The following is an 18,047-nucleotide window of genomic DNA, read 5'->3' as shown; positions in this document are numbered from 1 at the left end:
CAAACTAGGTGAAGGCACATGAATAGTCTGTTATATCTCTGCAGCTTAACTTTTCTGTAAATCTAACATTTTTCCAAAATAAAAAGCTTTTAAAAATTCCATGTAGAGGGATGCCTAGGTGGCTCAGTCAGTTGAGCGTCCAACTCTTGATTTTGGCTCAAGAATCTCACGGTTCCCGAGATCGGCCTCCATGGTGGGCTCTGCACTGACAGTGCAGAACCTGCTTGGGATTCTCTCTTTCTGTCTGTCCCTCTCCACCCCTCCCCTGTTCACATGGGTCCACACACTTGCTGTCTCTCTCTCTCTCAAACAAACAAACAAAAAATCCAAGTAGAAAGCACAGCCACAATGATTGTGATTCATTTGAGAACTAAAAGTAGTTCTTATGGCTGGAACACTACAGTAAGGAACAAATGAGTCATGAAGCAGATAAATAACAGGTATGAAGATCTTATTATGCATCATGCTAAGAAATAGGGATTTTAATTTGGAAAGAGAAGTTATCATGGATTTCAAACTAAGTGACTAACAGAACCACAGAAGATAAACGGGGGATAAAAGAGTAGAGTGAGAAGTAGCAGTCATATTCAAAATATAATGAGGATCTGTGCCTGGGTGGCTCAGAGTTAAGCATCTGACTTTGGCTCAGGTCATGACCTTGCAGTTCATGGGTTCCAACCCCACATTGGGCTCTGTGCTGACAGCTCAGAGCCTGGAGCCTGCTTTGGATTCTGTGTCTCCCCCTCTCTCTGCCTGTCCCCCATTAGTGCTCTGGTCCCTCTCTCAAAAATAAATAAACGTTAAAAAAAAATTTTTTTAATATACAGAGTGTCAAATTGACAGGATTTGCTAATGTATTTACAGGAGTACAGGAGAAGTTAAGAGAGGAATCAAGAATGATACAGGGCTCTTAAAGTCAGAGCCCTTGATCTTACTATTTACCGAGTCTAGAATAGAACCATGTTTGAAATGAAAAACCTCAAGATTTTGTACATGTTAGGTTCAAGATACTCTATTAGACATCCAAGCCAAATATTCCATTCTGGAATCCAAGAGGGAATATTGTTAGGGCTAGAGATAAACATCTGAGAGTAATCAGAATATAAAAAGTATTTACTAGTATTTAAAACCAAAGGACACCTAGGGTAAGAACTTTGAGAGCACTCTCCAACATTTAGAAGTCAGGTATACCAAGCAGAGATCAGCAAAACTGACTAGACAGGAGCAGCAGCCAATGGCTTTGGAAATAGAGGTTGGAGGGATGAAGAATAGGCAAGTGTGGTATAAAAGAGGCCTAGAAAAGAAAGGTTACATCAATAAAAATAAGATCCCAAATGTGACATGCACACAGTACACACAGCATATCTTTTTCCCCTCAATGCTTTCTCCCCCCCTTTCAAAGACCATTGAACTGGCAGTCACATTTACCACAGAAATGCTGCTTAGTTAGTATAGAGTACCTGGTAAGAGAAATATCTTGTAGAACAGTAATTCTGAAGCCTAAGCACACATCCAAATCACCTAACTTTTTTTTTAAAATGTTAATTTATTGAGAGAGAGGCAGAGCAAGCAGGGAAGGGGGCAGACAGAGAGGGAGAGAGAGAATCCCAACCAGGCTCACGCTGTCAGCACGGAGCCCAGTGCAGGGCTCAAACTCACGAACTGTGAGAGTCGGATACTAAACTGAGTGAGTCACCCGGGTGCCCCTCAATTTTTTTAAACATAGCAAAATGTCTGGCTGTGTGCCCCAGATTCTGATTTAACTAGTCTTGGATGCAACTCGAGCACCAGGATTTGGACAGCCAGTAGCACAGTTCATACAGTAAAGGAAGAACTACTTCAGTCTTAACAGCTTTCCAAATAATGAGATCCCTGTCATTGTCCAATGGTGACCAACTCGTTTTTCTTTTGGGGGAATAAAGGGAATCATTTTTTGTCTTTTAGAATCATGATGACCAATGCAGTTATTATTCTTATTTATAGTCAAATAATTCCATGTTTGGTCAGCAGGAGCCTCCTAATAAGCACTGCTGCCAAGGCTAGGGAGCTTCAAAAAAAATTTTTTTTCAACGTTTATTTATTTATTTTTTTGGGACAGAGAGAGACAGAGCATGAACAGGGGAGGGGCAGAGAGAGAGGGAGACACAGAATCGGAAACAGGCTCCAGGCTCTGAGCCATCAGCCCAGAGCCTGACGCGGGGCTCGAACTCACGGACCGCGAGATCGTGACCTGGCTGAAGTCTGACGCTTAACCGACTGCGCCACCCAGGCGCCCCAAGGCTAGGGAGCTTCAAATACAGACATACAAAATGTCAAAGAATTAAAGATAGCAGAACAGGGTATTTAAAGCTTCATATTATTACAGAGAATGTGTCTTAAAAATAAAAAGATTCTTACAAATATATATATTAAAATACATATATATATGAGGTGATGGATGAGTTAACTAGATGGAGAGAATACTTTCACAACTGTATACACGTATCAAATCACCACGATGTATAATTTAAATTTCTTACAATTTTATTTGTCAATTATACCTCAAAAACCTGGGGGAAAAAAGCAAGCGATTTAAAAATTATCAAAATCAACTATCATTACAAAACAGGTCCATTAAAGAACATGAGAAGGAAATTATTTCATCATCCACCACAGTGAATACCAGTATCATTCACTATGTAACAAATTACCAGAAACTGCCTGAATGCACAACTGTAAAGTTATCATAGGTTAAATATGGTTTGATAAAAAATTTTTTCTTTATCAAGAATGTAGGCTAGGGTTTTGATTCCAAAACACCTAAAAAGAATGGTTACTTTATGTATCAAGCTTGAAAGAAAATCTGAGTTTTCAAGCACTACTCTAACACAATGAGAAGTTATTCAAATGTGTCAATATTACAAATGGAGTCAATCATATTGAGCTACAGGACGCTATTTGCTGAGGAAAAGTCACAATAAATAAATTAACCCGAGATAATTAAATAACTATACTCTGTTCAAAGTAAGGAGAAACATGTAAGGGAAGCAAAACTACATATCGAGCTTATCTCATAAAAAGTATAACTACATAATTTCAAACATATACAAATCCATCAAGACAAACCACTGCCCCATTAGCAATAAAGGAAATCAAAAGAATCACCAAACATGCTGTATATAACTACTTTTTTTTTTTCTTCAGTTAGGCAAAATATGTATTTCTAAGTGTGGTGGTATTGAAGCCACTTGGCTCTGATAAAGCTTAACACCAGATAACAAGAATCAAATTTAAATTGAAAAGGAAAAAAAAAGAAGACCAAGAGAATAGTTTAAAATATTGCCATATTCTACTACTGTGAACACATGTAATGTTTTGTTTGCTTTTAAAGATTTTAAGTAATCCCTACACCCAATGTGGGGCTCAAATTTACAATCCCAAGATCAAGGGTCCCACGCTCTACCAACTGAACCAGCCAGGCATTCCAACACATGTAATGTTTTCCAAACCTAACTAAAATATTTCACTACATTTAACAAAATGGCAGCAGCAACTCCCCTTCCCACAAAGTCTAAATGTATATATAAAGCACAGGTATATATACCCGACAAAGTGAACGTGAGGTGGGGGAATTTTATCTAGGAACAATCCTTGTACTTTAATTCTCAAATATAAATATCATAAAAGCCCTTGGCAAAGAAACTGTATTTGCATTTTAAGAGTACATTGATTTTACAAAACTAAAGTTTCATAAGCTAACATGATTATTTTCATATGATACTATCTTCTTATCAGACATTAAGTTTAGGAAACATAAAACTAGCCTTAAACCTAATGACACATCCACGACTTTCTTTTATTTCTAATAACAAGTTACTTAGGTCTTAATGACTTTCAGTTTCAAGGCTCTGCCATTGCCAACACTACAATGGAGACTACTACCCTTCAAATATTTAGACAGTTGCCCCAGAAACTACATATATATTCAGATATATATATTCAGATATATTCAATATTTTAAAATCTGATTAGATGAGCATCAAAATAATAATAGTCATGAATTACAAACCAAGGAATAAAACAAGAACACAAGTTAAGGGGCGCCTGGGTGACTCAATCAGTTAAGCATCTTACTTCGGCTCAGGTCATGATCTCATGGTTCGTGGGTTCAAGCCCCAGCTTGGGTTCTCTGCTGACAGCTCAGAGCCTGGAGCCTGCTCCAGATTCTGTGTTTCCCTCTCTGCCCCTCTTCCACTCACGCTCCATCTCTCTCTCTCTCTCTCTCAAAAATAAACACTAAGAAAAATTAAAACAAAACAAAACAAAAAAAAAAACCACAAGTCCATTCCTAAATAAATAACTGGCAGACAGACATATAAAGAACAAAGAAGGCTCTATAAGTAGAATGCTTACCAAAAAGTTTAGATTGAGAAGCAGAAAACATACTCATTTTGTAATCCTTATATTAATAATTGATTCAGCCAAGAATCATCAATAGAAACTAAAACTAATTCCAAAGGGAAACAACTTATTTACGTACGTTCAAAGTATCTCTCCAAAACTATTATAAAGGGACAAAGAATAAGTTTACAGTGGAGAACTTGGCAAATTCCACCTTCATCAAGTGATCTATCTAGGTAACATTATCTACAATGGGACAAACTGTCATCAAGTATCCCTTGACATAATAGTGAGAATTTTGTTGTATTTTCTCCAAAAATTCATAAACCCAATCTCATCATTACCAACAATCCCAAAACAGGGAATATACTACAAAATAAAAGGTTTATATTCTTCAAAAATATCAGTGCCATGAAAAATACAGAAAGGCTGAGAAAACTTTATGAAAACTAAATGCAATATGAGATCCCCAACTGGATTCTAAGCAGACGGAGAAAAAAAAAATTAAAAACAAACAAAACCAACAAAAAAACCAAACAAACAAAAAAAAAACCTGCTACAAAAGACATTAGTGGGACAATTAGTGAACTTCAATAGCTAATAGCATCAATGTTAAATTTCTGGGTCTTGACAACTATTCTAAGGTTACGTAAATGAATATCCTTGTTCTTAGGAAATGTACACACTGAAGTATTTAGGGATTTTGCTCCTCTCAAATGTTTTCCAAAAAATGTGTGTGTAGGTAGGTGAGGAAGGAGAAAGAGGGAGAAAGGGAAGGAAGGTAGACAGATGAAGAAACGGATGATGGATAAATATAGAACAAATGTAGTAAAAAGTTAATTGGTGAATCCGGGTTAGGATATATGGAATTTATACATTCATGTGAGAGAGAGAAAATATATGGGAGCTTTTCATCTTCTCTGCAAGTTGAAATTACTTCAAAATTAAGTTTTAAAACTCTGCATTTTAGAAAAAGCACCATAAAAAGTAAAGGAAAAAAAAAGGCAAAATAAGAAAAATATTTAATTCCTATCATAGCAGGGAAATGTTTTTCCTACTTTTAAGCAGATTAATAAGATTTCCAACCTAAAATTACATAAATAATACAGGAAGAAAGGTAATGAAAATATATAGAAACATATTTACATTGTGTAATCATGTATTTACATTTACATTGTGTGTAACTACATGTATATATGTAGAAATGTACAATATCAATATACAGAAGCTTCCAGATGGCAGAACAAACAAAATTTTATGAGAAATGACAAGCTAGACCAAAATATCTGTTACAGCAAACATGTACACTTTATATTAAGCTTTGGGTTTTTTTTTTTTAAGAGAGAAAGAGGGCGCAAGTGAGCAAGCTGAGAGAGAGAGAGACAGACAGACAGACAGACAGGGAAGTGAGAGAGAAGCAGGGCTTGAGTTCACCAGATGGGGGACTCCAGATCAACCAAAGTGGGGCATGAGCTCACCCGATGTGGGACTCAAACTCACAAACCGTGAGATCATGACCTGAGCCGAAGCAGATGCTTAATGACTGAGCCACCTAGGGCCCAATATTAAGGTTTTTATAAATCAGAAAGAAAAAATCCAGGATGCCTGGGTGGCTCAGTTGGTTAAGTGTCCGACTCTTGATTAAGGCTCAGGTCATGCCCCTCCCCCATTCACACAAGCTCTATCTCAAAATAAATAAACTTAAAAATAACAATAAAAATCAAGCCTATACATACTCTTTGACCTAGTAACATAGGTTTTAGGGATTTATATTAGCTCCCAAAAGCAGTTTATAAAAATGTTAATTACATTGTTCTTTACATTGGGGATAATTGTGCAAAAAACGATCCATCAAGAAAGGACTATTAAATATGATAAACTATCACATAGGAATACTATACAACAATTAAAAAGTAATAAATTTATAAATGTGAAGCAATGTCCAATATAGAAATGAAAAGGTAAGTTACATGTAGGTGCAAAATGATTCCATTTACTTCTTTGCTTTGTACAGGTTAAGAAATCAAATAAGTACTAAAAAATAAACAAGGGTTTTCTATAGATGTTAAAGTTATACTATCTTCCTGAAGCTTTTCAGAATTAAAATTCTTTAGTAGTAGCAAGTATTACATTTGTTATACTTATTTCCATGTGACAGAGTGGAAGACCAAGCAACTACTAGGAATTCAGAAAAAATTTTGCTGGTTGTGAAATTCCAAGGTCTGTCAGAGTCAGGCAAATTTAGGTACTATATACTAAGCCCTTCCTTTCCCTATTCTCCATCCCTTTTCTTTATTCAGACTTCATCCTAAAGAATTAAATATTTTTAGCAAAAACAGTACACATTAAAAAAAACCCGTATCAATTTTTAAAAACATTTTTATTTTTACTTATGTATGTATTTTTTTATTTTAATTTTTTTTGAAAGAGAGAGAAAGGGAGGGGCAGACAGAGAGGGAGACAGAAGATCTGAAGCGGGCTCTGTACTGACAGCAGAGAGCAGCACACTTCGGGGCTCAAACTCAAGAACCATAAGATTATGACCTGAGCCGAGGTAGGGGCTTATGCTGCTGAGCCACCCAGGTGCCCCAAGGTAATTTAATCAATTATCCACACACAAAGCACAACTGTAGAGCAGCCACACTGTCATTTTTTTAAGGTATGAATAAAACCATTTTTTTTGGTGAATGCTTAAAGCATATTATAAACACAATGAAAAAGGCCAAAATATACAATGCAAACTCCTTAGAATCAAATTCTAAGCTAACATACAGTGAGAGGTAATAACAGTAATCTAAACACAAATATACAATACATATATTACACAAAAGCCATTCTGCATTATAAATTACCAGAGTACAAATGGTTAAGGACACAGACCCTGGATTTATACTACCTCTGAAGTCCTGAATCTGCCACTAACTGCCCATGACCTTAGAAAATATTTCATTTCAGGGCGCATGGGTGGCTCAGCTGAGTAAGGGTCTGACTCCTGGTTTAGGCTCAGGCCATGATCTCACCATTCGTTAGAGCCTTGCATTGGGCTCTGTGCTGACAGTGTGAAGTCAGCTTGGGATTCTCTCTCTGACCCCACCTCTGCATCCCCTCTCTCAAAATAAACCAAAACTTAGAGAAAAAAAAGAAAATATTTCTTCTCTTCCAACATCAATCTCCTCATGTATAAAATGAGGGCAGGCACCTGGGAAGGCTCAGTCGGTTAAGCAACAGGCTTTTGATTTTGGAAGGTCATGATCTCACGATTCATAAGATCGACACCAACATGGGGCTGCTTAAAACTACCACTGCGGAGCCTGTTTGGGATTTTCTCTCTCCGTCTCTCTCTGCCTTCCCTGCTTGCTTTAAATAAATAAACTTTAAAAAAATAAAATAAGGGGCGCTTGGTTTTCTCGGTAGGTTAAGAGTCTGAGTTCACCTCAGCTCATGATCTCACCAGTTCATGGGTCCCAGCCCTGCATTGGGCTCTGTGCTGACAGCTCAGAACCTGAAGTCTGCTTCTGATTTTGTGTCTCCCTCTCTCTCTCTGCCCCTCCCCCACTCACGCTGTCTCTCAAAAATAAATAAACCTTTAAAAATAAATAAATAAAATGAGGGCAAAACAGTAATTACTTCACAGAATTGTTTCAAGAGATAGTTAAAATAGGTAATACAATAAAATATGTAGGTAATGTGCAAGCCACAAAGTAGCATTATTAAAGCCTTTGCTAATCATGATTATTTCTGACCCTTACCTTCATCTTGTTCATTATACAACAAATACTCAAACATTCAATATGAAAAACTTTTTTCTAATGTTTGTTTATTTTTGAGACAGAGAGAGAGACAGAGACAGAGAGAGACAGAGCACAAATGGAGGAGGGGAAAAGAGAGATTGAGATACAAAATCTGAAGCAGCTCCAAGCTCTGAGCTGTCAGCACAGAACCTGACATGGGGCTTGAACCCACAAACCATAAGATCATGACCTGAGCCAAAGTCAGACACTCAACTGATTGAGCCACCCAGGCATCCCAATATGAAAAACTTATGAAACCAATTGCTTATACATTTAATTTCTAGATAGTCCAGGCTCACCAGTCTACAGAACTAGGTCTGAAAATATTTCAGGGGTGCCTGGGTGGCTCACTTGGTTAAGCATCCAACTCTTTTTGTTTGTTTATTTTTGAGAGAGAGAGAGAGAGAGAGAGAGAGAGAAAACACACACACACAAGCAGGTGAAGGGCAGAGAGGAGACATATTCCAAAGGAGACATATTCCATTTCCAAAGCCCTCCAAAGAGGGCTCCACGCTGACAGCAGGGAGCCCAATGTGGGGGTTGTGGGGCTCAAACTCACAAACCATGAGATCAAGGCATCCAATTCTTGATATCAGCTTAGGTCATGATCTCATGATTCACGAGATCAAGCCCCATGTCAAGCTCTGCACTGACAGGGTGGAGCCTGCTTGGGATTCTCACTCTTTCAAAACAAATAATTTAAACTTCAAAAAAACTTTTTAAGGGGCACATGGGTGGCTCAGTCAGTTGATTGTCCAACTTTGGCTCAGGTCATGATCTCACGGTTCGTGGGTTCGAGCCCCATGTTGGGCTCTGTGCTGACAGCTCAGAGCCTGAAGCCTGCTTCGAATTCTGTGTCTCCCTCTCTCTCTAGCCCCTCCCCTATTTGTGCTCTCCCTCTCCCCCCAAAATAAATAAACTTAAAAAAAAATGTTTTAATATTTCAAATTCCCACAATAAAGTACCATCTATATATATGAAACATACTACTCCCTAAATAGTCCACTCATTCTTTTCTGTTTCCTTTTCTTTCTCCCAAAGGCACTTCCATCTACAATTAAGTAGTGGTGATGGCTGCAGAACACTATGAATACACTATAAAAAACTACTAAATTGTACACTTGGGTAAACTTTACAGGATGAAAATTTATTTAAATATATACCTGAAATGATCTTCCTATAACCATAAAATAAAACTCAGCTTTTCTGTAAGAGCCTCCTCATCTTCACACACTAAAGGTAGGCAAAAATTTTTTAAACAATACAAAAGGCACTAACTATAAAAAATAAAAGCTAGAGAACTACAGGCCAATATCCCTGATGAATATGGATGCAAAAATTCTCAGCAACATACTAGCAAATCAAATTCAACAGCATATAAAAAGAATTATTCACCATGATCAAGTGGGATTCATTTCTGGGATGCAGGGCTGGTTCAACATTTGCAAATCAATCAACATGATACATCACATTAGTAAAAGAAAAGATAAGAACCATATAATCCTGTCAATCGATGCAGAAAGGCCTTTGACAAAATTCAGCAACCTTTCTTAATAAAAACCCTCGAGAAAGTCAGGATAGAAGGAACATACTTAAAGATCATAAAAGCCATTTATGAAAAGCCCACAGCTAACATCATCCTCAATGGGGAAAAACTGAGAGCTTTTTCCCTGAGATCAGGAACAGGACAGGGATGTCCACTCTCACCGCTGTTGTTTAACATAGTGTTGCAAGTTCTAGCATCAGCAATCAGACAACAAAAGGAAATCAAAGGCATCAAAATTGGCAAAGATGAAGTCAAGCTTTCACTTTTGCAGATGACATGATATTATACATGGAAAATCCGATAGACTCCACCAGAAGTCTGCTAGAACTGATACATGAATTTAGCAAAGTTGCAGGATACAAAATCAACGTACAGAAATCAGTTGCATTCTTATACACTAATAATGAAGCAACAGAAAGACAAATAAAGAAACTGATCCCATTCACAATTGCACCAAGAATCATAAAATACCTAGGAATAAATCTAACCAAAGATGTAAAAGATCTGTATGCTGAAAACTATAGAAAGCTTATCAAGGAAATTGAAGAAGATACAAGGAAATGCAAAAACATTCCGTGCTCATGGGTTGGAAGAATAAATATTGTCAAAATGTCAATACTACCCAAAGCTATCTACACATTCAATGCAATCCCAATCAAAATTGCACCAGCATTCTTCTCGAAACTAGAACAAGCAATCCTAAAATTCATATGGAACCACAAAAGGCCCCGGATAGCCAAAGTAATTCTGAAGAAGAAGACCAAAGCAGGAGGCATCACAATCCCAGACTTTAGCCTCTACTACAAAGCTATAATCATCAAGACAGCATGGTATTGGCACAAAAACAGACACATAGACCAACGGAATAGAATAGAAACCCCAGAACTAGACCCACAAACATATGGTCAACTAATCTTTGACAAAGCAGGAAAGAATATCCAATGGAAAAAAGACAGTCTCTTTAACAAATGGTGCTGGGAGAACTGGACAGCAACATGCAGAAGGTTGAAACTAGACCACTTTCTCACACCATTCACGAAAATAAACTCAAAATGGATAAAGGACCTGAATGTGAGACAGGAAACCATCAAAACCCTAGAGGAGAAAGCAGGAAAAGACCTCTCTGACCTCAGCCGTAGCAATCTCTTACTTGACACATCCCCAAAGGCAAGGGAATTAAAAACAAAAATGAACTACTGGGACCTTATGAAGATAAAAAGCTTCTGCACAGCAAAGGAAACAACCAACAAAACTAAAAGGCAACCAACGGAATGGGAAAAGATATTCGCAAATGACTTATTGGACAAAGGGCTAGTATCCAAAATCTATAAAGAGCTCACCAAACTCCACACCTGAAAAACAAATAACCCAGTGAAGAAATGGGCAGAAAACATGAATAGACACTTCTCTAAAGAAGACATCCGGATGGCCAACAGGCACATGAAAAGATGCTCAATGTTGCTACTCATCAGGGAAATACAAATCAAAACCACACTCAGATATCACCTCATGCCAGTCAGAGTGGCCAAAATGAACAAATCAGGAGACTATAGATGCTGGAGAGGATGTGGAGAAACGGGAACCCTCTTGCACTGTTGGTGAGAATCCAAAGTGGTGCAGCCACTCTGGAAAACAGTGTGGAGGTTCCTCAAAAAATTAAACATAGACCTACCCTATGACCCAGCAATAGCACTGCTAGAATTTACCCAAGGGATACAGAAGTACTGATGCATAGGGGCACTTGTACCCCAATGTTTATAGCAGCACTCTCAACAGTAGCCAAATTATGGAAAGAGCCTAAATGTCCATCAACGGATGAATGGATAAAGAAATTGTGGTTTATATACACAATGGAGTACTACGTGGCGATGAGAAAGAATGAAATATGGCCCTTTGTAGCAACGTGGATGGAACTGGAGAGTGTGATGCTAAGTGAAATAAGCCATACAGAGAAAGACAGATACCATATGGTATCTGAGAAACTTAACAGAAACCCATGGGGGAGGGGAAGGAAAAAAAAAAAAAAAAAAAGAGGTTAGAGTGGAAGAGAGCCAAAGCATAAGAGACTCTTAAAAACTGAGAACAAACTGAGGGCTGATGGGGGGTGGGAGGGAGGGGAGGGTGGGTGATGGGTATTGAGGAGGGCACCTTTTGGGATGAGCACTGGGTGTTGTATGGAAACCAATTTGACAATAAACTTCATATATTTAAAAAAAAAAAAAGCTGATAAATTAGATTTCATTGAAATTTAAAACTTTTTCAAAAAATCCCATTAGGAAACCAAACACAGAAGGGATGTGCATATAACTGACAAAGAACTTATATCCAAAATATATAAAAATTTATCCAATAGGGGCGCCTGGGTGGCTCAGTCACTTAAGCCATCTGATTTTGGCTGAGGTCATGATCTCATGGTTTATGGGTTCAAATAGGCACTTCCCCAAAACAGGAAATTCAAATAGCCATAAGCACATGAAAATGTGCTCATCATTATTCACTGGGGAAATAAAAATGAAAGCAAAAATGAGATACCACTTATATATCCACCAGAATGGCTAAAATTAAAAGACATTTGATAATATAAGATAGAGCAACTAAAAACTCTAAGTCACTGCTGGTGGAAATGTAAATAATATGACCAATTTGGAGAAGAGTTTGTCATTTCCAAAGCTAAAAATGCCCTATTCTGGGGTGCCTGTGTAGCTCAGTCGGTTGAGCATCCTTCTCTTGATCTTGGCTCAGGTCGTGATCTCATGGTTCATGGGATCAAGTCCTGTGTCAGGCTCCTCACCGGCAGTGTAGCACCTGCTTGGGATTCTCCACCTCCCTCTCTCTCTCAAAAATAAATAACCATTTAAAATGTAAATAAATAAACTGGTACAGCCAGAACTAAACCAGATGACAGAAATCTAATATGGCCTGAGGAGAATAACAGAGGACAGAATAGACTGGAAAATCATAATATGGCCTGCGGGGAAAAACAGAGGACAGGAGAAGAATAGATTGGAAAGGGTCATTAAAGAAATTCTATTTTACTAAAAAATATTTTTCATCAGGGTGGTGGTGACACAGGTGCATACATCACAGGTACATACACACATATGAAACATATCTTTACACTGTTGAACACTTAAGTATACTTAAGACACTTTATTATACATTATAAGTAAAAACTTTAAAAAAAAGAGACTCACCTCAAACATCATCAACTCATGACCTTCTTTCTATAGCTGACTCCCACTTACCTTCTACTATTCCTCCACAGTCCCTATTATAGTATTTAATTGATACCTAATCTAAGTTTCCATAGAACCTTTCATACGTCACTATTAAAGCACATAAAACATTTCATTACTTAAATTTAGATCTTATTTACCTTGCTTCCAAAGTGCCTAGCACACTGCCATGTACTATAGATATCAATAAATGCTTTCTGAATTTAAATGATTCCTATGACTTACAGAACAATGCCTCACTAATTCATACTCCTTAACTTCTGTCTTTTTTTTTTTTTTAATGTTTATTTATTTTGAGGGAGAGAGAGAAAAGTATACGTGGTGGGAGGGGTAGAGGGAGAAGGAGACACAGAGTCTGAAGCAAGCTCCAGGCTCTGAGCTGTCAGCACAGAGCCTGAGGTGGGGCTTGAACTCACGAACAGCAAGATCATGACCTGAGCCAAAGTCAGACACTTAACTGACTGAGCCACCCAGGCGCCCCAACTTTTATCTTTTTTTAAAGACAACTTCATTCCCCCTCTCCAATGGGAATCTTCTACAGTTTCTAAAAGGAGGATCTGGGAGAAAAAAAGCATTTGACAGGCTTTGAAATCAATCTGCACATCACAATCAACCAGGAGGATTGCTGCCTTAAAGAAAAACATACAGAAATACAGTAAAAAAGTAAATGATTCTTTCACTTTAACAACAATAATCTCTTATGTTTATTGGATACATACTGTATGGCTCCATGAGGTAACTATTCTTACTAGCTACATCTTAATGGGAAGTTTAAAAACTGCCCCAGATCATACACTTCCAGAACATACCAGGGGTAGGATCTATAGTAAGACCCCAAGAAAGACTAGGGTGTTAAAGTTATAAGACCCACATGCCAACAGAAAGGTCAATGAGATCATTTATTTAAAAAAGAATAAAGAGGGGCTCCTGGCTGCCTCAGTCAGTAGAGCATTAGACTCTTGACCTCAGTATCATGAGTTCAAGCCCCATGCTGGGCACAGAGCTTGCTTAATAAAAATTAAAAAAAAATTTTTTAAGTAAATAGACAAAATTAAAAAGAAAGAAAAATAAACCCGAATAGTTAAACATAAGAATAGATAACCAGGGGCGCCTGGGTGACTCAGTCGGTTAAGCATCTGACTTCGTCTCAGGTCATGATCTCACAGCTAGTGGGTTCGAGCCCCATATCAGGCTCTGTGCTGACAGCTCAGAGTCTGGAGCCTGCTTCGCATTCTGTGTCACCCTCTCTCTTTGCCACTATCCTCTTCATCCTCTGTTTCTCTCAAAAATAAACATTAAAAAAAGAAAAAAGAAAAAGAAAAAAGGATATCCAAACTTCCTCATAATGAAAGAGAAGCAAATTAAAACTACATTAGAATGAAAACAAGAAAAAAACCTACACAACGATGGAATTTCTAATCTATTAGATTGGCAAAAATCCAAAAGTTTGAGAACACCTTCTTATCTTAGCACAGCTACTGAGAAGGCAGACGTTCTAACAATGATGAGGACACAAACCCTAAGGAGGGCAATTTGGCAAGATTTATCAAAATCATCAATGCTTATATAGCCTTTGATCCACCCACTCATGTCACTTCGGGGAATTCTTCCTCCATATATATTTACACATGTACAAAATGACACGTATATTCCAAGATTTATCACTGCAGCACTATTTATAATAGCCAAAGACTAGAAATAACCCAAGTGTCTATACAAATTTGGTTAAATAAACTGAAAGAATACTCTCTAGGAGCAAATATAGAAAGATCTCTAGAATACAGTAAGTTTAAAAAGCAAGGTACACATACATGCAAGAAAGAGGTTAACAGTGGGAGAAACTTGGCATAGGGTATAAGGGAACTTTATAATCCTTGTAATATTACTGTATATCTAAAACTGCTCTAAAATAAAAGGTTGATTAAAGAAAAAAATAATAAGGTATATGGGGTGCCTGGCTGGCACAGTCAGTAGAGCATGCGACTTCTGATTTCAGAGATTTGAGTTTGAGTCCCACACTGGGTATGGAGATTACTTAAAAATAAAATCATTAAAAAAAAAAAAAAATTACAGGGGTATCTGGGTAGCTCAGTTGGTTAAGCATCCGACTTAATTTTGGCTCAGGTCATGATCTCGCGGTTCCTGAGTTTGAGCCCTGCATACAGCTCTGCACTGACAGTGTAGAGACTGCTTGGGATTCTCTGTCTGACCCTCCCCTGCTTGTGCACGCTGTCTCTCACTCTCTCTCAAAATCAATCAACCAACCAACCAACCAACCAACAAACATTTTAAAAAAATAGTTAGAAATAAAGTACAGACAGTATATAGTTTACTGGATTTTGTGTAAGAAAGAAGAATGAAACTACATATATTGGTTCATAAAGAAATACTAGAATTCACTAGAAACTAGTAACAGTGGTTACATATTTGAGGAAGAGGGAAGAAGGAAAGAAGAAAAGGGAGCAAGATTTCTCTACATAAATAATTTCCTTAAAAATTTATTTCAACTTGGGGCGCCTGGTGGCCCAGTTTGTTGAGAGTCTGACATTAGCTCAGCTCATAATCTCATGGTGCCTGAGTTTGAGCCTCGCATTGGGGTCTGTGCTGACAGCTTAAAGCCTGAAGCCTGCTTCTGATTCTGTGTCTCCTCTCTCTGCCCCTCCCCTGCTGGCACTGTGTCTCTCTCTCTCTCAAAATTAAACATTAAAAATTTTTAAAAAAAATTTTTTTTAACTTGTTAAAGATTGTCTTTTCAAAATAAACTAATTTTTTAAAAAGCAGCTCCATAAGAATTACCTCCTTCTCTAATGAAACCCAAGGGAAGTTTCTGGCACGGTATTTACATACCAGTAAATTATGGGTTTAACAGCTATTAAAGTTTTCTAAACACAAACTTTTAACCTCTATGGTATATGCTTTCCATAATTACAAACCAAAATATTTTCATTTTTAATGAAGATAAATGGAAAAACGGTTTTTACAGAACTGGTTCTTCATACAATTTTTCAGAATACATCTATTTGACACAGTAATTTACAACTAAACTCAGTACCATGACCTCAAACCTGAGTCAAAGCAATCAATTCCCTTAACGTTGTACAATTTCACTTTTTGGAATTATTAATAATCAGTGTTGTTTGCTAATAAAAAGGCTGAAACCTATAGCAGTGAAAACACACATCACAAGGTATTAAAAGCCTCCAATTTTAAAGACATGCATTCAAACAGGTCTGCCCATTAGCTATTCTCAATCCACCCTCCACAGTGACTTTTTTCTGTTCTCCAAATTTTACAAATTGGATTAAATTATCTTTACCTCCATTGCTTTTTTAAATTCCATGTATCTACAGAAATATTTTTAAACATTGCTAGAAGGGCAAAAATATGCCCATTAAGAAATATATCAACCAGGGGCACCTGGGTGGCTCAGTCGGTTAAGCGTCTGACTTCGGCTCAGGTTATGAACTCGCAGTTTGTGAGTTTGAGCCCCGCGTCGGGCTCTGTGCTGACAGCTCAGAGCCTGGAACCTGCTTCAGATTCTGTGTCTCCCTCTCCCTCTGCCCCTCCCCTGCTCACGCTCTGACTCTCTCTGTCCTTCAATAATAAATAAACGTTTAAAAAAATTTTTTTAAAGAAATACATCAACTAAAGGTTAAAAACAACTCACATATACTTACTTACCTTAAAAGGTTTGTCTCCACTGTGTGTCAGCATATGCCTCTGTAACCAACTCTGACTGGTTGATGGAGTGTTATATACTTTACAACCTTTCCATAAGCAAACAAATACCTGTTAAAAGAAGAGGCATAATAATTTTCATCACTTATTTCAACAGAGTTTTATTCCTTGTAAGTTCAAATGAACATGCTGCAAGTCTTTAACTGACAGAAAGAGCCATTAATGTAGGAGTCAATCAAAATGCTTAACATAGTTAAACTTCTGAACTTCCAGTATGAAAAGCACAGTGTCAACCCTTTCCCCTTAAGGCTGCTGTCCAATTCCCTCAATGGGGACTGAAAAACCAATCCCAAAGTGTCACTCAGAAGGCAAAATTCAAAATATTAACAATATACCCTTGGAACCAGAACTATACACCATTATTTTGTATTTACTGCATGAGGGAACTAACATGTATTATTTATAACAGGAAAATATAATGGTATAAAGAAATAATGAAAATAAATCAAAATACTCAAATATTAATCTCTGAAGATGAATGTCAGAAAATGAGTATAGTAATTAAATTACTAAGTTAAAATTTTCTGCTCCAGATTCCTTATTCTCATATGCATGCTAATACTTATTTTTGTACTGTTCTATTCTTTAAAAATTATTTCCCATTATCTTATGAAACAAAATCTAATACAAAATGTTAAATTAATACAGTTGTAAAAGCAATGGGCACAAGCTGTTTATCATAACAGATCCACATTCTTGGATTCAGGTAATTGAGTATGACTGGGTTTGGAAAATACCAGTCTAACAACTAACAATCTAATCTTTATCATCTTCTTACTAGTGACATATCAAGTTTCTAACTGATTGTATTTCCATCAAACTGAACATTTAAAATTGCTTCCCAACACCAGTAAAAGAAGTCTGAATCCACTGTAGTTATAGCCTTCAAAGAGCCACTTATATATAAGCTCTGTTCTTTTCTAAGGGAAGAGTAATTATAAACAGAGCCATACTTTCAAGACTGTAACATACTACATGTAGAATAGAATGAAGATACATGCAAAAATGAAGCATCATTAAACAGTTTAAAATAAACTTTTTTTAAAGCCTAGAAAAATCAACAGTCTAAAGTAACTGAATTTTTACTCAAAACCAAAGTCATTTTATATTAGATAGGTCTAACAAGGCAATACTGCTATTGCTGTTTGATATGACTGTTTATAGTTATCATGTATCCTGATTCCTCTATAAATTGGCTCATTTCTTTTAATTAAACAGACATAGAAATCAAAACATTTCCTCCTTCATATTTAAAATCCTTGACCCTAGTTTGTGTTTATAAAATGATTCCACAAGTTCCCAGAATTCAAAGCTACTTTTTAAAATGAATCCAAAAAAAGGAAAAAATGTTTTCAA

The 18,047-nt window shown here is 37.0% G+C and overlaps 1 protein-coding gene across 3 annotated transcripts in view; it reads right to left on the bottom strand.

Moving 5' to 3' along the window:
• AEBP2 (AE binding protein 2) overlaps window positions 1–18,047 on the bottom strand; it is a 94,621-nt gene that overhangs the window by 48,266 nt on the left and 28,308 nt on the right. For all 3 annotated transcript variants that reach the window (XM_053225915.1, XM_027035678.2, XM_027035677.2), the window contains exon 3: window positions 16,635–16,742. In XM_053225915.1, the coding sequence (XP_053081890.1) occupies window positions 16,635–16,742 (108 nt within the window). The remainder of the gene's footprint in view (window positions 1–16,634; window positions 16,743–18,047) is intronic.

The sequence above is a fragment of the Acinonyx jubatus genome, chromosome B4 (assembly GCF_027475565.1).
Source record: "Acinonyx jubatus isolate Ajub_Pintada_27869175 chromosome B4, VMU_Ajub_asm_v1.0, whole genome shotgun sequence".
In the NCBI taxonomy this organism is placed as follows: Eukaryota; Metazoa; Chordata; class Mammalia; order Carnivora; family Felidae; genus Acinonyx; species Acinonyx jubatus.
The sequence above is the reverse complement of the archived record's forward strand: the minus strand, read 5'-3'. Positions and strand labels throughout refer to the sequence as shown.